The 24,115-nt window shown below is 32.2% G+C and overlaps 2 protein-coding genes across 3 annotated transcripts; one reads left to right on the top strand and one right to left on the bottom strand.

Annotated features, from left to right (window-relative positions):
• Positions 1 to 5,259: 5,259 nt before the first annotated feature.
• LOC127098654 (protein IQ-DOMAIN 2) lies at positions 5,260 to 8,337 on the bottom strand. Of its 2 annotated transcripts, none has more exons than XM_051037303.1 (6): positions 8,096 to 8,337; positions 7,863 to 7,977; positions 7,380 to 7,691; positions 6,673 to 6,894; positions 6,454 to 6,573; positions 5,260 to 6,274 (listed from the first exon to the last, which is right to left on the bottom strand). In XM_051037303.1, the coding sequence occupies exons 2-6, from the start codon at positions 7,935 to 7,937 to the stop codon at positions 5,600 to 5,602; spliced, it is 1,404 nt and encodes a 467-aa protein (XP_050893260.1). In that variant the 5' UTR covers positions 7,938 to 7,977; positions 8,096 to 8,337; the 3' UTR covers positions 5,260 to 5,599. The 2 variants fall into 2 exon arrangements, with proteins under 2 accessions (XP_050893260.1, XP_050893261.1); XM_051037304.1 differs by having other exon boundaries at positions 7,863 to 7,973; positions 8,096 to 8,306.
• Positions 8,338 to 17,225: 8,888 nt separating this feature from the next.
• Positions 17,226 to 17,944, top strand: LOC127094237 (uncharacterized). Its single transcript, XM_051033097.1, has 3 exons — positions 17,226 to 17,421; positions 17,496 to 17,550; positions 17,668 to 17,944. Exons 1-3 carry the CDS (start codon positions 17,226 to 17,228, stop codon positions 17,942 to 17,944), a joined length of 528 nt encoding a protein of 175 aa, XP_050889054.1.
• Positions 17,945 to 24,115: the final 6,171 nt, after the last annotated feature.

The raw sequence follows: 24,115 nt of genomic DNA, 5'->3' as shown, positions 1-24,115 counted from the left end.
CCTCAACCTTAGAGATAATCTGAATCATTCTCGACGAACAAGAATAAATCTTTCTGATTGATCACGCCTCTTGTTCTTCACCATTTGCTTGAGTGAATCAACCATACATTGGTTGCTATATGATTTTACTCTGCACTTAGATTTGAAGAGATGGTAAAGATAAATTCAAGTTTTAGAGAATACATAATTTTGGAGGAAGATGAATAATGTATTGCACTGTGTAATTCCACTGAAATTGTAATACAAAAAGTTATTATAGAGTGATGAGTTAAGTTTTAACTACATAAAGTCTCATTTTATCTATAGTGAGATTATTTGCACTCCAAGTAATCTCAAAATAACTAACTCAACTGATACATGAACATACTAACTTCAACTCTGTTGAATTCTAGCTGATTCGACTATTTTGAGTATACACATTCTTAGACTTTGTCGAAGTAAACTTCTTTGACAACTTCATACAGACTCCGTCACTATCGAATACAATCTTACTTATTATAAAAAAAAATATTTTTAATACACCACATAATTCATTGTGTCTAAGCTATCTACAATGCATTCATCATTGTTCTTAATCTCTTAAACAATTTGACATGCACAACCTTCGTCATTATGTCTGCAATCCGATTCTCTGATTTGTAGTGTTCTAGGCTCAATCTTCCATTCACTACTTGTTCTTTTAGATAATGGAATCTCATTTCGATATGCTTACTTTTTTCATGTGCTATAGGATTCTTTGTCAGGTTGATAACAAACATGTTGTCCATCTTCATAGTCATTGCTCCATGATTCTTCCCTATAATTTTTTTTGATGAAATTCATCATTCATATTACTTCACATTCACATAGAGAGACAACTATATATTAAGTCTCACATCACCACTAGAAAAATATGATATAACGACGGAATTTAGAGACAGATAATTGTTGGTTTCTCACCGAGACAAAAATTGAGACGGAAAATAACAACTTGAGACCAAAATTAAATTTTGAACATCGAAAACATATCTTAGTGACGAAAGTACCCGTCTCCAAAATATTCCTTCTCTAATTTTGTTTCGAAGATATTAAGTTTTGTTTTTTAATAATAAGTATTCATAAATGATTTATACCTTATAATATTTTTATATTTGAACAAGTGTTGAAAGATAAAATTTGATTGTCTTTAGATAAAATATAACTAAAATTTAATTTTATCATTTAAATTTTTATTCTTAATGTTGTTTATTGAGTTTTTAAAATTTAAAATAGATCTTTGTAACATGATATTTTTGAGAGAGACATAAGAAACTTAGGGTTCACCAATCTGATTTGTTCTAACTCTACGATCAACCTTAAGTTTCTTGTTCATCGATTCTCCGTGTATGGATTCAGTGTTTGACACTATGGTTGCTTAGTGTGTGAATTCACCACGGATTCACAATGTTTGTTTGCCTCAATCCACCGTAAATAACCTCCACTCGCAATCATCCTCCTCTCCACCGGGTAAGCGAATCAAAAACATATTATTTATATCTCATCGGTTTAACAATCCCAAGTTATCAATAGGTTTCACATACACTCAGAGGAACCTTCTCAAATTGCAAATCACAACCTTCACAAATAATCCATGTTCCGCAAAATCAATTTGTATATATAGACTATACATTTTTCTTCATTATTATTATGCCAATGATTTCTCCACATTTAGTTTCATTAGAATTCAGGGTTTTTCTCTCTAACAAGTAAATCCTATTGTTTGATTCATCAATTGATTCAGTATATTCATGATAGCATGATAGTCATCCCAAAACAATTTGACCACTTTGTTTTGCGAGGACGTTGGTGTTCTACTTGTTCATTCTAACAAGCTAATGTTTCGTCTTGCACTGCAGCAGGTTTTCAAGACACATTTCACACAAAAAAATGAGACCAAATCTGTCAAAAGTCCAACCTTTTAATTTTGAGTAAATGATTTATTTTATTTTTAATTAAATGTAATTAATAATGATAATTGTCATATACTCTCTATTTTTTATTATAAGTGGTTTTTGACTTTTTACATATGTTAGAAAATGTATAATTGTGTTATGAAAAAGAGAAATTAGAAAGTGCTTTATATAAAGTGTATTTCATTAATGGTATTAAAAAGATAAATTGATATATTTGAAAGAAGAGAAAATAATAAATATTTAAGAGTATAATAGAAAAATTAATATTAATGATTCATTGATATTATAAAACGACGTAGATTATGGTACAAAATATTATAAAATAATTTATAATAATAAAAATAATAATTTATAATATTATAATATGTTTGTGTTGAACTTCAGTTCTATGATTTTTTTTCCATATATTTGATGTGATGGACAAAAAGTGGACTATATATAAGATTTATTATTAGATATATTGTTTGCTTCATAATAGCTAAATATGAATATTCGGTTTTCTTATGTTTGAGATTACTAAGAATATTGATTGCAAATAAGCGGGGTCTAGAAAACCTTGGCTATATCTATTTAATATTTAAGTGTCAATCCATAGTCAAGAGGAGGTTGAATAAGTAACAGTGGATATTGCAAGGTCTTTCACTGCACTCTTGATTGCAAGTACTTTAGTGCAATCAAAATTGATATTTTGCTTTGATGACATAAGAGGTAGATTAGCTTCATTTCATAGTTTTTCCTTAGTTAATTACTGATACTTCACCATGTTGAATTGTAACTCCTTATGTCGAAGCAAGTTGTTTGATAGAACAAGGAAGTGTCAAACCACCTAATATGTTGAATTGTGTTAGTGTGCCAAAGTGTCGAAGGATGTTGCTTCACATAGGATTTCGACTTATGCCTATTTTTAGTAATTTTAGTTATTTTGAGCTTTTATAGTTTTAGGCTTTGGCTTGAGGTCCAAATTAACCTAAATTTATAAATAAAGGGAATAACTCTTATTTTTGTAATAAACGGAATAAAGTATTCATAACATTGTAATTCACAGTATTTTGTAGTTGTAAAGTGAATAAGAAGTTTTCCACAGTTTGTGGACAGAGAGAAACTCTGCAGAATTTTAATTCTTCTTCTCCTTCATCGTTCTTTACATTCTTTCTTTCTCCATTATTCTTTTTTGTTACTGTCATTGTGTGGGTGCTAACAATCTTGTTCATCAAGATTGATTGAAATTCTCCATAGATTTTAGGAGATTTCTAATATCTGGTATTAGAGCTCCGATTTAATCGATTCATGGGAAGAAAATCACCATGGCAACGAATCATCCAAATGAGCATTTTCTAGCAAATCTTCTGATTCTCAAGAACAACAATTATGAGAATTGGTGCAAGTAGATAAATATTGCGTTCTTTTATCAAGATCTTTGGGATCTTGTGAAGGAAGGAGTAGCAACGCTTGCAGAAGACGCGAGAGATCAAGAAAAGACTGCACATAAAGAATTGAAGAAGAAAGATTATAAAGCTCTCTTTATAATCCATCAATATGTTGATGCAGATGACTTTGAAAAGGTTAGTGATGCAGAGTCAGCGAAAGAAATATGGGAAATTCTGGAGAAATCATTTGGAGGCATATAGAAGGTGAAAGAGGTGAGGTTACAAACTCACAAAAGAACGTATGAATTGCTTCAGATGAAAGACAATGAAAGCATAACTAATTTCTTCACCAAGGTTACTAAATTGGTGAATTAAATGAAGGTATGTGGAGAAGTGTTGACATCAAGATCTGTTATTGGAAAGATCTTGAGGTCGTTGGCTCCAAAGTTCGACCACGTGGTAGTAGTCATAGAAGAGTCGAAAGATTTGTCAAAACTGACAAAGGAAGAGCTTCAAGGGACGCTTGAATCTCATGAGTAAAGAATGACTGAAAGAGCTCCAGGAAAGTCGAAGAGTGATATGGCTTTGTAGGCTCAATCAGCAAAAGAAAGAAAAAGCAAAGGAAGCTGGAATGGCAACAAAGGAAGAGGAGGCTACAACAAATCAACTGGTTGAAATCAACAAGAAGGAAACTGGTCGAATCCGAGAAAACCTTGGAACCAAGGCCACCAAAGAGGTGGTGTTGCAGATAGAGGAAGAGGCGGTGGTCAAAAGCTAGACAAAAGTCACATCCAGTGTTACAATTGTTAGAAGTATGGTCATTATTCTAGTGATTGTCCAGAAAATCAGAAGAATTAATAAACTTATGCAAAGCTGACGAAACATAGAATAGACGTTACTGATTATTACAACAAAAGATGAAGAGAGATTCAAGGACCAATGGTACTTGGACTTAGGATGCTCATCACCTTTGGTTCCTTTACAAAAGAACTTCCATGTCAAAAATCATCAATTTTGAACTTAATCGATGATTTTATTCAAATTACAATTATGTATGAAACCAAGAACATAACAACTTGAATTTTAAAATGAGAGGATTAAATAGAGAAATTAAAAATATATTTAAATCAAACCTATTTAACACAAATATGTTTAGCATAAATGTCAAATTATACAATAAAATTGGCCATGCAAGTTGGCACAAAAGACACACCTTCCAAAATCGAAGTCATCCAATATTTCAATAATATATTACATTGTATTAAAATAAATTTATTGGACAATAAAATTAAGAAGAATTATAGGATAAAAGTGGATTAAAAGCTATTTATTTATTTTGGTGATAGAGCAGGAATGAATTTGGGATAAAAGATCTTTATTAGATGTGGTAAAACCGTATGAAATATATGTGTGTTTTATCTGCATTTTAATGCGAGACACATCAAAATTTTAAATTCAGCATTCTAATGTGTCAGTACTGTTCATTATAGTTTTTGTGAACATATATATTAACATAAATTTTATATTTTTAGAATTAAAATATGAATGCTGCATACTCGTCCCATCATGCCATCACTTTTAATGCGGAGTGAGACAAAATTTTAATCTTGTATTCTTAATTATTATGTACGAGACAAAATTTTAAAGACAAAATTTTAATCTTGTATTCTTAATTATTATATATGTCCGTTTCCATCATTTATTTTTGTGTGTTTTTACATGACGGATCTAAAGGGATGAGAAATATATGCTTATATAAAAAAGTCTTTATGACAATGTAGTCAAAATAATGTGTTTCTTTGACTTGTAACGACATTTAAGTATAGGATGAGAGATTGTTAAAATTTGAGTGAGCGATTCTATCGATTATAAATAAACTAAATGAAAGAAGTATAAGAGTGACGTTCTATATACTATATCTTAAAATAAAAGAAATGAGACAATTAAATAAGAATCCCAAATAAGAAAGGAGAAAATTAAATTAAATATACATGCTTATTAAATATTACACGAATCAAGAAAAACACAATAATAATAGTTTGTAATGAAAAAATTCCCAAAGAAATTCTGACAGTTGACTTGCTCTGCTGTCATAATACCATCTGGAACAATATGTGTGAGCAAATAAATACAGAAAATACAAACAGATAAACACAGTAAGGAAACAGTCTTTACCCCCAAATCAACAGCCTCAAAGAAATGATAAGCTACACATAAACATGATAAATAAATAAATAAATAATGGAAATATAATTTCAACATTAATGGAGTACTCTGCATTCTTTTCCTGTGGTTATATTATCAACCAGCCACACCATTGCCAACAGTAATTTCTGCATTTAAGCTGCTTTCCACCTTTGGTGGACCTGAATGCCGCCTTGGTCTGCCAGGCGAAGCCGGGAAAGTAAGCCGCTTCTTTGCATTTCCAATGGACACTTTATCCGGTGTTCCATTCTCTGCAGCTAATGGACTTTGCAACCTGGATTTAGCTTTTGCAGATTTAGTTGACACCATGTAACTTGGAACTGATGGAGAGCTTGCAAGGCTTTCATCATCCCTCACTATTGATCCAGCAATGGAGTGCCTCCTTTGGACTCGCTCCGACTGCATACTCATCATGCTTTTGGTGTCATCGTCGAGAATAAAACTCTCCTTCGGGCTTGCCTTATTCAGTTTCTTACTGACCACTGGCTTAGGAGGCTTTGAATTGGATAGGAAGTTTGGCGAACCCGGAATTTGACTGGCTGTTGGAGAATGAGTTTCGGTATTGAGCTGGAAACGAGCAAATGATTTGCTTATTTCAGAACTGGTAGTGCTGCGAACTGAACTTTTTAGAGATGGATTGTTGTTTTTCTCTTTTTCTACCGGACTTTGGTTGGCTGCCATCCAACGTTCCAACCAGCTCCATCCCCAAGCAGGATTGGTTGGATCCATGAACATTGGATTTATAGATTTCGATGAATTCCTCCCGTTTTTCTGTCAAATACAAGTATATATTTATCTTAGATCAAATTCTGCCTAATTTGTTCAAAAGATCACGAAACTCAAATAGAAAATTATGTTAACAGAAAAATTAAACAAGTAAATCACCGAGTTCGCCAGATATATCTAGTAATTTCACAAAGCAGTTACAGTTCTTAAGAGAAATAGAAAACCTGATGAGTGAATGAATAAGCCATTGCTCTTTCTCTTCTCATAGTAGCCTCGTATTTGCTTAATAATTTGGCTTCAACTTGTTCTCTTGATTGTATGCTTTCATCCCATTCCTCCCCAATCTGTTATGAGAATTCGAAACAAGTTAAAAGCATTCCATAAGCTAAATTTCAAATACATATTATTCTAAAGTGTATCAGGGAATTTGATACTTCAGAGACCTGTATGATCTCTAGCTCTTTTGTGTGCTTCTGTAAGAGCTGTTTTTGCAGAGCTTGGGTCTCCTCTAACATCCTGATCCGCCTCGAACGAATCTCAGATTGCACATGTGCTAAAGTCTGCATAGAACGGAGGGTACTAATGGCTTGACGTTTTACCACGGGCCCTTCCATTAGCGATCTCAATCTGAACAGTCCCCTTAAAGCCCGGAATGCTCTTCTTGCCTGAAAGATAGCTTGAAATTAGTAATTTGTAGAAACTAATAAGCTTTCTTTTGCAGTAATTGTTGATTAACACTAATGACAAGTTGACAACATAACTTGTCATTATTAGAGAGGACAAAGTGAAGCATGGATTTTGTAAGTGAGGTTTTCACTTTCAGGGTGAAAAAAAGATGAATGGAATAAGGGTTTGTTTTGATTGACTAATTTGAAATTATCTACTAACGTAAACACTCTAGAGACTGTTTGACAAAGTTTATGGAAACAATTTATGACACATCCATAATAGATTTTCAGCTTATTCTCATAAGCTCTCCAAGATCGTTTATAAAAACAACTTATGGCTTATATAGAAACAAATTGACTTTTGTTTTATCTTTTGTCATACAAATAACTTATACATAAGCACTATATGATACGCGTGTATGTTGTTTATCAAAACGGAGGCTAATTTATGTAGATATATATAGAAGTTGCAAGATAAATACCAAGTATCCCCGAAAAGTGGTTTGAATCTTGATTGCCGCGACTTCGTTATTTGGTATACCGACAATCCGAACAATTGGAGTGACTTGAACTTGAACCTCAGCGGTTTCTGTCATGACATCATGAACAGATACATCAGCATCCACATCTGTTACAACTTCAACATGATCATGACTGTTTTCACTCTCAACATGAGTTAAAGTATTCTCCTCCTCAGGTGGAGGAAAAGGAGGTGCTTGATCAGTTTCTGGGTATGAGTCTGAAGTGTGTAGTTTTTTCTTCCCAAACCATTTCTTCTTTGATCCGCTTGAATTCTGCAAAATAAGTTATAACTCAAATTGTTGAATTGTTTGTATAAATTATAAGTCATTTTCATAACCTAATTCTGGAAGAGCTTATGAAAATAAGTTGTTTGATAAATTCTCTGGAACATATGTCTATATAGTAGTTGACAAAGTGAAATAATTCAAAATTGAAATTCAAACCTGGTGTTTGTTTTCTTTTGAGTCAGGACTAAGAGCTTTCTTCACATTGGAAAACCAATTTGGCTTCTTCCCCATTTTATTTGCATTAATTCCTCATTCAATTCTTTGACCCTTACTTATAATGAAAACAAGTAAATGTAAATTACAAGATCTTTATAATAATCCATCATAAACCAAAATAGTAATAAGCTGAAGATTCAAAAACAGTGGGGAAAAAGGGAAAATGGAAGTACCTGAAGTGAAAGGAAAGAGAGAGATCTCAAAAAGAAGATTGGAGTGTGCAATGTAAAGGAGGGAAATGCAATGCGATTAGATCTTGGGAAGGGACAGAGAGGTTTCTATTCGGTTAGAATTTTTTATTCTATGAATGATAAGAGGAGAGAGAAAGAGAGAGGGACCACCTAACTAGGTGGTTAGTCGTGACCAATGTGGGACCCTTTCAATAATCACGAGAAAAGCGGTTGTTGTTAACGGCAGTGTGTGTCTACAATGTTGGTCCCACTCACGGCGGTGGTTGGTGATAGTTGCGATTTGCATTTGTTTTATATGTTTTCTTGTTGCTATTCTATTCTCTCTTTGCTAATGCTTCCCATGTCTCACTTCTTTTGATGAATAGCTATGTTATTTGGACATGTGGTTTTATGGGTTCGGATCCTCTCCTTCACTTTCTCTCTTGCTTCCATCATGCTCAATTGTTGGCCATTCATTCATTTTTTTTATTTGCATTTTTGTGCGGATCTATCAACCACTGAATTACAAAATCAAGGAAGGGTTGAGCCATCAAAATTGGAGAAGATCCAAATCCTGATTTTATCTGGACACTTTATAACATGGACCATGATTTGCTGCATTGAGTGTGGATAACAACACTAAGAAGAAAGAATAAACACCCCATCGAAGGTAATAAACAATTTCAAACCTATATATATATATATATATATATATATATATATATATATATATATATATATATATATATATATATATATATATATATATATATGATTCAGATGTGAGTCCATTTTTTGATTTACAAATCCTGATTTTGTCCATCTGGATGTCCATTTTTGCCTAAGTCATCCTTTCGAATTTTCAATTTAGCGGACTTTTATATATATATATATATATATATATATATATATATATATATATATATATATATATATATATATATATATATATATATATATATATATATATATATATATATATATTGTGGCAAAAATGACTGCATCCGCTAGACTACTCTATTTAAGTCATTGTTTTAATTGGTTTTTGTTTGCATCTACTGCGTGTTTATAGGTATTGTTTCATTGTAAAATCATAGTTGATCGGTGAATGATTAGTTGCTAAGGTGAATTTGAGCTTCTAATGCAGTAATGAGAGGATTGACTTGCAAGGTTAACAATTCAGCGTTTAAGTAAATAAGAGAATGAAAAGTAATGTAAGAGTGAAAATGCATTTGAATCATACATTTATCTTTATGTGAGCTTCCTTATATATGGGGTTGAATAGGATGCTCCGGACCTGGATCAGATGTGAGCCTTCTTTTATTAAGCTTTTGACTGACACTGGACAGTTGCCCCTAAGGCTTCACGTGGTGTAATAGTGAGAAGCCTCTTAGAGAATTTATTCAGGTTCCATGTATCGACGTTGTTGCTTGGAGAAGCAGAAGAGGTTAGTCAGTCAGCGTGAATGACATATGGAACATGCACATTAAATATTAGTCTCATAATTGAGATGTCTTACATGATTTCTTGGACACGTGACCCTAGGTCTCTAGGTTTTGGTGTAGCGTTTCTTCATAGGATACTTAAGTGCACTCAAGTGTTAGTTGCATTTTCAAGGTGAATCTTAATCGCTGCTTTTTTGTCTTTTCATTTTCTTTCATTTTGAATTGTTGATTTAGTCATCTTATTCTCTTACTGCGACATTGATTATAAGCAACAAAGACAATTTCACATTTACTAAATGATAGTTAAGTGTATTTAATTTTCTTTATTTTATCTAAAAGAAATAACATAATTACTAATCTACCCTTAGTTAAATAGTCATCCACTAACAATATTAAATAATTAATGTAGGTATAATTTTGGAATAAAGATAGTATATGTGTCTAAATTTGTTGATACTTGCTTATATTTAAAGTCAAAAAAATTAGAAGACTTTTGTTTATAAATAAGGTCATATGGAGTACTATATAAAGATTAAGGTCATTTGATCTTTCAAACAAATTTTTGCTCTTTGTGCAAAGTGAGACTTTCTTTTTTTTCACCCAACCCCTGATCTTCGTCTCTAAGCTCATGTGACCATTAGTTTCGTCATCCTCCCCCTCTTTTTGGATTATTCATTTCATTATCAAACAGGTGCACCTGATGGTCAGTGTATGGTATCTTGATGATACCATCAAGAGTAAATGCGTCGATCTTAGGTTTGTGCTTCTAAATACCACCAAAAATAGAATGTTTTCCCATCCATGTTGTCGCTTTAGGGGTGCCATTAGTTATAAGCCCCTGATCCTTCCTATCATAGATAGTGAGAATATGCTCGTAAATTTAGCACAACATAATGATAAAATATTTAATACCACGTTATTTTACATATATATAATTAAATACAATTTTAAATTTTGCATACCTATAACAAAATCATATATCATAAAGGTGCCTCGTATCAAATGTAGTATCATATCCTAAAAACTATTAAAGTTTTTTCATTGAAGCACATCCCAAACCTATTTATGGTACCTAAGGTCGGTAAACATGGGCATACACTTCACACCAATGTAATAATGAAACTTATCTTCCAAGAAGGTACAACCAACCAAATGTATCATATAACGTATGGTTACCTCCATATATATTTCATGTGCCACCAATACCTTACATTCCTCTTGCAACCAAAATAGAGACAAATATGCACCCTTGTTCTGACTCATCTCCTATAAGACACTTGATTGTGTATCTTCCAAATATGTATTTGTACTCATGGACATTAAGTCAATACTAATCAAGGGAGAAAAGAAGAAATCTCTAGGAATAGGGATATGAAACAAACATGACACATCATCCAACATGATTGTCATCTCTCTGAATGGAAAGAAGTCTCCTTGTACCATATTTCTGTAAAAAGTAGAAATTAATGGACTTTCTAGCATGATGAACAAAAAAACCACTAGGTATAACATACCAACATTACTAACAACACTAGCAACCTCCTTAAGCATATTCACCCGAGAGAATTTCTTCAACTCGATAAAATGGATGAGTACCTTCAATACACCTGATATGAAAATATCAAACATAAAATATCATTTAATTCAATTAACAAAATATTACATATAATATAATAATATTTAAATAATTATATAATAACTTATACCTCACATAAAATATCATTTCGATATAGACATGTCAGACAATCCTCTTAGGAACCGAGATGCTACTTCTTCTCTATTGACACCTTTTTGGTTCTCATGGTCGTGTTGAGGAAAGTGGCACTCTAAATTATTCAATAAATATTATTTGATTTATTAATTATTAGTTATTAAAATAATATTACAATTTAAAAAAATGACATAATAGTAATTTTGTGATGTGCCGCCACATAGACATTAATTTATTAGAGTCACATCACAAAAGGAGGTGCCACGTACATAAAATTGGAAAATGACTAAAAAAAGTCAAAAATAAAAATAAAAATAAAAATTAAAACATTAAAATAGAAAAACTAAAAAAATATAATTAAACCTTTTATATTTAGGATATTATAATTATTTCGTACCTAATGTTTCAGTGTGGTATATGAGTAGGAGTACGAGTCTCAGGCAAAGATCTCAATTCATTTATATGTTGTTGTACACTAAACTGAAACATATTAGAATAGAGTAGCGAGAATTTTTTAATGCATCCTATATGTTTCTTATGTACCATGAAAAATACGAAAATGTCCCCAATTTTCGGAGATGCATTTCTAGACGTACCCAATACACACTCAACATAGGTCATTCTGAGTGACGCCCTATAAGTTGGGTTTATTTAATTTCGGAGATACATCTTCGATATATTTCCGTATATACATGTCCGAAACGTTTGCACACCAGAATCAGAAGCAGACACCAAAAACATATAATTTGACAAAATAAAATTAACATTCATAATATAAAATAAGCATTACATAGATAATTTAAACATAAAATGCAACATTACACTTCAATATCCAGGTGGACGCTTCAACATCTTAAGAATATCTTTGACCGATCTTGGAATCATCGCTTTCAACTCGAGCGGAATTTTTGTTTCAAAACGGAAAAATATATTCCATACAGCCCTTACATTTATATCCGTCTTGAGCTCAAAGTTGATGAACTCAATCTTCGCTTCGTTGTCAATAGACGGTGAACGGTACTCAAGCTTCACAATTCCTCGATTGTCTTTATAAGGTAGGAGATAATGGATTTCGCCTTTAATATATGCAAGAGATGTGTACTCGGTGTGCTTTAAGTTTCGCCTCGGGAATTCTGTTGGAGAATGAGACATTTGCGATATACTAGTTGATATTTATTTGTGACATTTGAGATATTTTCAGTTTGTGTGAAATAAGAAACAAGGACACATTAATTTATAAAAACTGTAGACAGTTATGGACCATTCAAAACCTGACATGCTTTTTCCGGAGATATATCTCCTTTTCCGCACCCTATCATCTTGTTCCCGAGATGCATCTCAGGAACCTCTCCTGAAAAGGTTTGAAAACAACCTTTGAAACATAACTTTTTTTTTTGACAAATGAACAAATGTTGTTATGGTAAAAATAAAAAATGTATTAAAACACAATATGACAAAATTGAATAAATTAATTTTTATTAATATTAAGACACAATTACATACACTTATTTTTTCAGATAAACACAAAAATTAAATGAATGAAACATTTGTATCCGGCTAAGTCTATGGGCGGTGCCCCTTTGACTTTTGTGCATTTGATTCTCTTTCAATATTGCTCAATTTTTGGAACTCTTACATCCTTTCCATAAAATGGTCCGGTCAAGTCTCGACTTTTGTTGTTGAATGATTCGTCCACTTCGGTGATGTTAGTGGTATAAGGCATCCCAATTTTAAATAAACATGAATAAAATGTCGTGATTTTGAAAGCCACCAAACACACATAATACAATCATTTGGATTTTGAGGTGGGGCGGTACGCAATGGGAGAAAGGTTTCTGAAAAACCGTATCGTGTAAAATCAATACACACCTTATCATACACACATGCTATGAAGTGACCCAGTGGCAGAATTGAGGGGGGACGTGGGAAGGCCACGGTCACCCCTCAACTTTTTATTTTTTTTTAATTCATATATATTAAATTACTAAAACATACTTATTTTAAATTAAAATTAATTTTTATTTTTTCTTTTTCATTCAAAGTTAGGTTAAAATACAGATAAGGTAAAAAGCTCTTACCTTTTCTTTCTTTCTCATATGGGTTTGCTACCGGCACCGGAATCGGAACAGATTAAAGTGATCGGCATCTAACAGATAAAAAACTTTATTCATTCTTCTTTGATAAAAAGTAACAAATTAAAGTGATTGCTTGATTTGTGTTTTTGAGATTTTTAGGGTTCTTCTTTCTTGATGTGTTAAAATAATCTATATGAGGTTTATTAAGCCAATTCATAACACTATAATTTACAAATATAGTTATACACTGTAATAAGGTTTATTTAATCATTGTTGCTGCTAATTTCTAATAGTGAAGTTACCGGTATTTGAAAACGGATTAAAATTGCAAGTATACTTCACATCAAATTCAAAAAGAGCTCTTGCAAATTCTTTCTAGTAGGGTGAAAAAGAGTATTCGTGAGGAAATTGATGATTCCAAAATTTGTACCGTTGTTGATGAAGCTAGTGATGAGTCAAAAAAGGAACAAATGGCTCTTGTATTAAGATTTATTGATAAAGTTGGTTTAATACAAGAGAGATTTTTTGATGTGGCACATGTTAAAGACACCACATCTTTAACTCTTATATGTGATATACTTTCTCGACATAACCTTGATGTTTCTAACATTCGTGGCCAAGGGTATGATGGTGCTAGCAATATGAGAGGGGAATGGAATGGTTTACAAGCCCTCTTTATGAAGGATTGTTCTTATGCATACTATGTTCATTATTTTGCTCATCGATTGCAACTTGCATTAGTTACATCATCAAGAGAAGTCAAACATGTTCATAAATTTTTTGAGAAGCTGATCTTTGTTATGAATGTTGTTTGTTCTTCTACAAAGCGTCATGATGAGTTACAAGCTGCCCAATTAGAAAAAATTGCTTATTTGTTAGAGATTGATGAGATTGTAACTGGTAAAGGTGAAAATCAAGTTGGTACATTGAAACGAGCTGGAGATACTCGTTGGGGATCACATTACGATTCAATTTCTAGCTTGTTAAACATGTATGAAGCAACTTGTTTAGTTTTTAAAAAATTGCAAAAGATAGAGGGAGTTATGCTACACGTGGGGATGCAGATAGTTGTTACAATTACTTGAAGGCATTTGATTTTATATTTATTTTGCACTTGATGAAAGAAATCATGGGAATAACAGATATGCTTTGTCAAGCCTTACAAAAAAAAATCAAGATGTAGTTAATGCTATAAACTTGGTTCGTTCAACAAAACATCTTATTCAAGGTTTGAGAGAAAATTGTTGAGATATATTATTTACTAAAGTGGTATCTTTTTGTGAAAAGCATGGTATTGAGATTCCTGGTCTTAATGATGTTCATTCAACAACAAGATTTGGACGCTCCCGTCTTGAAGAGAATCAAGTCACAATTCAACATTATTTTAAAGTTGAAATCTTTTTCACTATCATTGACAAACAGTTACAAGAGTTGAATAGCAGATTCAGTGAGCAGGCAATGGACTTGTTAACTCTTTCTTGTTCTTTATCTCCTAAGGATGGATATAAAGCTTTTAGCATTGATACTATTTGTTCTTTAGTTGAAAAATATTATCCTATGGATTTTAGTGATCAAGAGAAGAATAATTTGCAATTTCAACTCCAACATTTTCTATTTGTTGCTCGTCAAGCATCAAACTTGAATAATTTATCAACTATTCAAGAACTACGTTCATGTTTGATTGCATTTGGACAGGCTGAAACTTACTTCTTGATTGATAGACTACTTCGTCTTATCATGACTCTTCCCGTTTCTATGGTCCCAACTGAGAGGTCTTTTTCAGCAATGAAAATTATTAAGACTAAGTTGAGAAACAAGATGGATGATGGATTTCTTGGAGATAACATGACAATATATATTGAAAGGGAGATTAGTGCAAGCATTAGTTCGGAGTCAATTATTGACGATTTCAAGTCACTCGGAACGCGTAAAACATTACTTTAAGGTAGTTTTAAGTCATGTAATTTAAATTTTTAGTAATTAACTTTGTATTTATTTTAACTTTAATGTTTTATTTAAAATACTATTTACATTTTATTTATAATCTTTATTTTACGTTAGCGGTCATCCCAAATTTTTTTATCTGGCTCCGCCACTGAAGTGATCCATTTCAGGGAAGCACATTCATTTTGCCTCTGGTGTCGATCCATTAAGACAAGGAACAAGAGATTGATAAACTTCATCGAAGTGTTCTTTCTTTTCGTACAATCATCTGTATGATTCTTTATGAGTACTCAACTCTTAGGGTCTGATTAGATTGATGGAAGAGGATGGAATGTAATGAATTGGAGTGGAGTTGAGTTATATTCCATTGTTTGGTTTTGCAAAAACTGAATGGAACGGAATGGAGTGTGATGAAACCAATTCCATCCAATACCACTTTTTAAACTCATTTTTCATTCCCCCCAAATTGGAGTGTATGGAATGGAATCAATTAATAACACAATTACAATTTTATCCTAAAAATTTTCAATTTTATTAACCGTTCTTATTCTTCATTCTTCATTTCACATGATATTTTTCTATTCATTCATTGTAACTCTTCTCCTTCCCAGACCTTCTTCTTCTTCTTCCCTAACAAGGTATGTCATATTTCTTCTTATTTTTTCACCTATTTATATGTGTGTTATATTGATTTATTTTCATGTTCATGAGTATTTCAATTTTTAGAAATTAGGTATGACACTCTTGTGTGCTTCTTGTTTCTTTTTCCTATTGTTGTGTGTCTTTTTCTATCGTTACTGTTCATGGGTTGCTTTTCTTCATGATTTATAATGCTAGTTAGTACTATAAAAATTGGACTTGCAGTGCTATATAATACCCGCTATAAAAATTGGATTTGCAACCAAAATTAGATTAGCAGTGCTATAAAAATTGAATTTGCAGTGCTATAACATTTTTGTAGCATACAATAAAATACCTGCAATAAAAATTGGATTCTTAGTGTTATAAAAATAGGATTACGTTGTATAGAAAATAATTATTAGTAATATAAATTGTTGATTTGCTATAAATAATTTTAGTAATATAAATTATTGATTGTAGTGCTAATAATATTATGTAACATAATAAGAAAAAATTATTAGTAATATAAATTATTGATTTGTTATAAAGATTCTTATTTTGATTTGGGTTTGAAATTATGTATTTGATTTGTTATAAAAAAATCTTAATTGATTTGTTCTGATTTTAATATGATGTATTTGATTTGTTATAAATATTTTAATTTTATTTATTTAATTATGGACTTATAATTAAAATAAATTTTATTGTTTAATTTTTTATAGATGACTAACGAAGACATAAGAATCAAGTATATGAAATTGGTTCAAATGATGATTCTTCAAGTATCTATTATTATTGTTCTAATATGTTTGCTAAAAAATAAGTGTAGAAGATCTCAAGTACCTTATAGAATCACAAAGCAAAGAGAGAAAGTTAGAAATGAGTTGATGAAACATATTGTAGGAAGTGAACGGTGTTATGTTATCATCTGTATGGGTCCCAAAGCTTTCTTAAACTTGTGCACCTTATTATAAGACCAAGGTGGACTTGCACATACACGGAGAGCGTCAGTCGAGGAACAAGTAGCAAAATTTCTTCACATAGTTGGACATAATGTCAGAAATCGTGTGATGTCCTTCTTTTTTAGACTCTCTGGTGAAACTGTTATTCGTCATTTTCATAGAGTGCTAGATGCTTTGATAGAGGTGGACGGATTTTTTTGTAAACAACCTAATGGAACACAAGTGCCTCCGTAGATACTTAACAATCATAGATTCTACCCGTATTTTAAGGTAAATAAAAACTATGTCTTATACAAATATTGATTAGTTTTGTTATACACTTTTAATATATAAATTGAATATCAAGATTGTATTGGAGCAATTGACTACACACATATGCATGTTAAAGTTCCAATAGAACTCGCACCTAGATACCGTGGTAGAAAAGATTATCCCACACAAAATGTATTGGTTGCATGCTCATTTGATTCGAAATTCACATATGTCTTGGTTGGATGGGAAGGAATGACATCTGACTCAAGAATAGTTAAGAGTTCATTGACACATGCATACCCTCTGAAAGTTCCACAAGGTAATAAAAAATAATAAAAAATATTTGTATAAGTATTTAGATTAGACAAATTAATAAACTAATAATTTTTTTAGGAAAATATTATCTTGGTGATGCAGGATTTCCTTTAAAAGCATATCTCATCACACCGTATAGGGGAGAATGATATCACTTACAAGAATACTCTAGAAATCCATCTCGACACCCTCGCGAGTTATTCAACCATCGACATTCCTCACTATGAATGACGATTGAATGTGCATTTAGAGCGTTGAAGAAAAGATTTCCAATTTTACAAAGTGCAATAAAGCCTACATTTGGTATTAAAACTCAAAATAAAATCACTATTGCTTGTTGCATTTTACACAATTATTTGATGGGTGAAGACCCCAATCAAACTCTAATAGATGATGTGCAAGACGAGTTTGAAAACGAAAGAGGTTTTCAAGAGGGTCATCAACATCAAAGAGAAGAAAATGATGATATGATTAGTGGAGAACCAATTAAAGATAATGTTGCTGGTTCTATGTGGCTAGATTATTAAAATTATTCTTAATAAATTGTTACTCTTATGAACGATGTTTTGAAGAATTTTATTTGGATTGAACTTTGTATTTGTAATTTGTGGGTGAAATTTTTTATTTGTAATATGCGGATTGAATTTTAGTGTTTTGAATTTGTACATTTGAATTTTCACATAAAATGTTATATATTTTATTGTGTTTCTTAGTAATAGACATGGAAGCAAATTTAAAGAGACCAAGAAAACTCAAAAGTCTAGAAACATGCAATTGGACAATTGCTATGGATGAACTTTTGATTGATGCATATTTGCATAAAAAAACATTGGGAAATAAAAATGGTAATAGTATGACAACAAGTGCTATGGATAACATTCTTAAAGAATTGAAGATTCACTTTCCAAAAAAACCAATTTCTAAAGAAAAGATAAAAGATCACATGAAATACATCAAAACAAAATTCAATTCTTGTTACGACCTTTTCTAGAATGGTCTGAGTGGGTTTGGATGAGATTCAACGACAAATATGTGGATTGCTGAAGATGAAGTTTGGAACAAGCTAATATAGATATTATTTACTATAATCGTTTTACCAAATTATTCTTATTTGATTTCATTTAGTGATTCCTTGGTTCGTTTGTTATGGTGTAGGCAAAACCCGAAGCTGCTGAATGGAAAAATAAGCCAATGTTATTTTATGATAAATTGGCCAAACATTTTGGAAAAGATTGAGCAACAGGAGAGCATGAAGATACATTTGCTGAAATGAGAGCAAAAAAGGCTGTATATGTTGAAAAAAGTTATGGCACAACCATCGAAGAAATATACCACCTAGTTGAAACTAATGAAGTTATTTTGGAGGGATTCAATGATGATGAACACCTTTCCAACAATTCTCCTACAAGACCTTTTGTTACCAATTCTCATGACGCATCATCATCTAGGACTAAGAAGCGAGTAAAGAAGGTTATTAAAGATGATACAAGCATGATTGAAATTTACAAAACTTTTAAAAAATTGGTTGATGTGTTTGAAATGAACACAATGGAGTTGGTCAAACAGAGTAAGAATGCTAATGGTGAAGATATTTAGGCTGAATTGGTCGAGATTGACGTTGAAAAAAGTTCTTTGCCTCTTGTGTACATGTACCTTGTTAAGAATGTTGACGCATTGAAAGTTTTTAATGGAATTCCAATCGATAAGCACAAGGAAATGTTACATCTCATTGTTCCAGACTATCCTTTTTGTTAATGGTAACATATTTATTTATCACTTTTATGTATTTTTTTTTATCTTTAACGAATGAAATTTAACGTAATTTATTTTATGTATTTTTACAGATTCTATGGAATACTTAAAGAAGAGAGTCATTATCTATAATGGACTTATATTTGTCTTTTATTCTGGCAAGACTTGAAATCATTATCTTCAATTGACCTATATTTATCTTTTAATTTTAGCAAGACTTGATTTTGTTTATTAAGTATGGTATGAAAAACTTATGCACTTGTTAAGTATTTTGTTTATTAAGTTTATATATTTCAAATTTATGACAATATGTTTCACTTTCTTTGAAATGTTAAGTTGATATTTTTGTATGATTATATATATTGTTTTATTGTATGAATGTTGGATATATCAATATTGTAGCATTTTTTTATCTTAAGTGTTAAGTGTTTAAGGGTAAAAATGGAATAAAAAATTATGATGTCTTTCCGCTCCGTCCAATTTCCAAACACTGGAATGGAATATTAGTTCCGCTCTGTTGTAAAATATCTAAACAGTGGAATGGAGTTTATGTTCTGTTCCGTTCCACCCCGCTTCATTCCATTCCGTTCTGCCCCATTAGTTTTAAATTATCCAAACATAGCCTTATATAAGTTGATGGCGGACAAGTGTATGATTATCTTCTCCCTTACCGAGTAAAGCCGAAACAAATCGATATCCATAATTATCACCCCCTCAACATTAAGGACCCACTTGATGTATTTATGCATAAAAACTGACATCTCATCAATGAATGAAATCTTTGGTGGAGGTGGCGTAGGATATGGTTTGCTAATGCGAGCTCCTTTGGAAACACTTTTTGGGAGATTTTAGAGTTGGTGAGTCCGAATTTTTGTGTGAACATGTTCAAAATATGAAGGAGACCGCACTGTTGAGTTGTCACTCATTGTAGGCTTGAGATTCTTTAGAGCATCTTTTGTTTTTACCGGTATAGAGGGTGGTTTCAAGTCGGTGGTTTTCGGATAAACAATCTTCTTCAATTATTCTTTGATATGGAGTTTCATGTTGTCACCGACTTTCAAAAATCTCTCTTGTATCAGTTCCCATTTGGTCAAAATAGAGATATTTGATTTACCATATTTCATGTCACCATCATCATCAAACCTAAGCCTCTTTCAATGAGTAAAAACCTCATCCAATTTTATCGGGCTACCAAGTTTCACCCTTTTTGCAATACCACAAGCACATGGGAGACCATATGTTTTCACAATTGTGCATCCACACTTTGCACTACCGGAGCCTACATTATTAGCTTATTTATCCTCGTGAAAAATATAATTCAAACCCGCTCGAGGTATATTGCCGACCAACTGAGAATAAAGATTGTTATCTTTAAATCTGTGTTCCAAAACTGTGACGCTCCAACCAAATGATGTTTGTATCTCATTATGCTGGTTCTGAATCATTTGGTTCACGGAGTCCAAATCTCTACATAAATTGCCCTTATTATTTCCCAACCAATTCTTCAATGTAGCATGGGTATACTCAACTCAATTAGTTATTATATTTCCAAGGTGTCTAACCTTATCATTCCAAGCACAAACAATATTCTCCTTCACCTGATCAAGAATTGTGCTTTCAACATATATCAACAAATCATGATATTTTTCACAAACATTCCTGAAATGCATAACAAAATTGGCTTCATTTTAGGAATCTCATCTTGGTCATTCAACATTACCCGACACACCTTTAAGGCCCAAGTAACATTCTCCTCCTTCTCCCTCTCTAGAAATTCAAACCCGATAGAATATGCCTTCTCAGTTAAGGTAACACCAACCATCTCCAACAATGGAAGTCTATACTTGTTGGTCTTGTACATTAAATCAAGTATGAGCACCATAGGAAACGTGTTGAACAACTTTATGGAATCAAGATGAGTCTAAAATATATCTCTAAGAATAACTCCATAATCGCATGTTCGGTACGTAACTGTTATTATCCAACAGTTTCAAGAGTTATTGCATTTCACTTCTACCCCCCATAAGCGTCTTGTTAGTTCGGTGCTGAATATTAGGCACTTGCTTGATATTTGATATATTTTCGGGTCTTTTCCGCTTCAATGTTGCAAGAATATTTTTTCGGTTGATTCAAATTAAATGTCATGTCAGTAGTGTATTCCTCCTCTTCCGGCATGAACCAACACACAACTGGATAGCCGGCTAACTTATCATATAAATCATGGTTACTCAAACCACATATGACATTAAATCTCCTATTTTTGTTTGCCAACATGTAACCACACACCTTAAAGGGACACTCATATTTTCTTGAACACGTGTCGTCTCTTTTAAAATTCTGGGAATGGAGGTCTATATTTCACACTTCTTTCGCACGTCATTATACAAAAGTACATCTTCTATCCGAACCATTATTGGACCTTCCGACAACCACACTAAATCCCTGTTTGAAAGGCTCCATATGAATCCATTGAAGCATTTGGTCACGAGATTCAAACTCTTGCTCATTTTTAAATTGGTTGCCTACATATACCTCCTTCACAATAACACCTTGAACGTTCAGAGACATAACTTGTTGGGGGAAAATATTGGGTTGCACCATACCTAATGAAAACAATTACCGTAAAACAGTAAATTAGCGCCACTGCTGAAAATAGAGCTGAAAAATGAACACATACTGATATCGAAATGCATTTCCGAAATAATTTATAAATTTTCCAGAGATATATTTCCGAAAAACACTCATTTTTTCAGAGAAAAACATGATTAATGTGAGCAATGTAGCTTAAAATAAATAATCTTTACTTGGAATTCTAACTTCTTTTGCTACTTTTGGTGTGATGAACCACAAGATTAAAGATTTGGAGTGAAAAAATGGATCGAGAATGGAAGAATATTTTGTGAGGGTTTCCAAAGAAAAACAACAATGGTTGTGTGGTCATGTAGCTATGTGTTTTATCAAATTATTTCGGAGATACATCTTTGGAGATATCTGATATGCAAAGGTGGATGAACATTTCGAAATCCCACCCAAACTTTCGAAGATGCATCTCCGGAATTTCGAATGAGCTGATCAATTATGAATATTTTATTGAAATAAAAATCCAACATATAGGGCGCCTGTTTACCTTGGATTTTGGTAAACAAGCGCTAGTCTTCCAAATTTGATATTTTGGTTATTTACAAGATCGACTAGATTGATCCTAAGACATATTTGTATAGTTTTTTGTTGAAAATTTTTCTTACTAGTACGTTCTTCGACGATAATGTTGAATTTAAAAGTAATGCAAAAAATACTTGTGAAAAGTATAAAGAAGGAAAATAATTTCAACAAGAATGTAAATGGAATGAAAATGACTTTAATGTAAATAGATTGACATTGAACGAAAATATGGTGTTTCATATGTACATATTCCCAGAAACTCTTTTCTCAATAACACTAGATACATTGAGTGATTTCGAGTTTAGTACAATGTTGAACACACTGAATCCTAATGTTAAGACTCCTATTTATACTACTTCGACAGTAACGGTATCAAACAGTCTTTTCTCCAAAAAAATGACACGTTCTCGCTTGCATGTGTTTCACCTTTCATAGGACTCTACGTGTCTGTCATACCGTAATTTTTAACCCTAAGATCCCACATACCATTTGCATCCTTGCATACAAACAAGATCACCTTTTGGTCTCTCTCCCTCTCATCTTTGGGTTTGCCTTTTGCAAGGATCATCAAGCACCTATTTGTTGGTGTTTTACCTTTGTGTTTATATGTTCATTACTTATCTAACCACTAATCAAAATAGAAAAAATATGTTTTGTTTTCTTTAATTTTATTGTGCAGGGTAGGGTTTTTCCATCAAGAGCATCAAGCATGGCTCCTCAGCTAGGGTTTATGTTGATTCCTCAAGTCAAAGTGTGGTCAACCATTGATTCTCAAGGGGCTATATTTCAAGGCATGATCTCTAAAATTCTAAGGAACCTTTCAATCTCATTTTGTTCAAAGGTGTCTCAAAGATTTGTTGCTAACTTCTCAAAGAAAGTCAAAGATTCATGTGTTTATTTTCATGCCTTCTTCAATAAGCTACCTCAATCTTTGAGCATTATAAACAAGAGACATTCAAGGAAACCTTATTTTGAGTTCATATGATCAAACATATACCTTGTAATGCAAGAAAAGTCCAAGTGCACAGGTTTATTCCAAGAGGTTTGACCAAAAAGTCAACATTTGAAGTCAAAGTTCCAAGGATCACAACTCCTTCAATTCTCAACATTTTTGAATGCTTCTTTTTGCATATGACTCTTCACATAATCATTCAGAACTTATATTTAAATTACAAGAGCCAATTGTGCTTGGAGGATCATCAAACATTTGAAGACATTATAGGTCATTTGTGGACTTAGTGAAATTTGGCCTATTTTCAAGTGACTTTTTCCCAATTTTCAAGGATCACAACTTCTTCAATATTCATCATTTGAGGCTGATTATTTTTCCAAAATAACATTTGTGATTGATTCCCTCTACAAGTTTGCTTCAAGGATCAAGGTCAAATTATGTTTGGAAGGCCATGGAATTCATTGAAACATTACAGGTCATTTTCAGGCATTTAAGACCTAGAATTTTCTAAGTTACATGACCAGTTTTTCATGTCAACTTCAACATGACATAACTTTGTGCTCAAGAATCCAAATAAAACCTTTCTTGGTATATTGTATTATTTTTTATGATGTGAATACATTGCAAAATGAATGGGATTAAAAAGCCTATTGAGCAAGATGCCCCGTTAAGTTGAACATGGTGACTTGGAACTAAAGAAATCACCATGGTCTAAAATTTGAACTTCACTAATCTCAATTCCAAGTCAAATCAACACGTGTGTTGGACTTAAGCATGTTTAACCAAGTCTCTAGAAGTTAATTGGCCCTTGAAACACATCATTTGGTTGAGT

Source organism: Lathyrus oleraceus, chromosome 6, assembly GCF_024323335.1.
Source record: "Lathyrus oleraceus cultivar Zhongwan6 chromosome 6, CAAS_Psat_ZW6_1.0, whole genome shotgun sequence".
NCBI classification, from domain to species: Eukaryota; Viridiplantae; Streptophyta; class Magnoliopsida; order Fabales; family Fabaceae; genus Lathyrus; species Lathyrus oleraceus.
The sequence above is the reverse complement of the archived record's forward strand: the minus strand, read 5'-3'. Positions and strand labels throughout refer to the sequence as shown.

Excerpts from the sequence above, each read along its gene's own strand:
- LOC127094237 (XM_051033097.1), top strand. The coding sequence starts at position 17,226 with ATGCATGTTAAAGTTCCAATAGAACTCGCACCTAGATACCGTGGTAGA. Across the intron at positions 17,422-17,495 it reads CCCTCTGAAAGTTCCACAAG|GAAAATATTATCTTGGTGAT; the intron begins GTAATAAAAAAT and ends TAATTTTTTTAG. Across the intron at positions 17,551-17,667 it reads AAAGCATATCTCATCACACC|AGCGTTGAAGAAAAGATTTC; the intron begins GTATAGGGGAGA and ends ATGTGCATTTAG.
- LOC127098654 (XM_051037303.1), bottom strand. The coding sequence starts at position 7,937 with ATGGGGAAGAAGCCAAATTGGTTTTCCAATGTGAAGAAAGCTCTTAGT. Across the intron at positions 6,895-7,379 it reads CCACTTTTCGGGGATACTTG|GCAAGAAGAGCATTCCGGGC; the intron begins GTATTTATCTTG and ends GCTATCTTTCAG. Across the intron at positions 6,574-6,672 it reads AAGAGCTAGAGATCATACAG|ATTGGGGAGGAATGGGATGA; the intron begins GTCTCTGAAGTA and ends TTCTCATAACAG.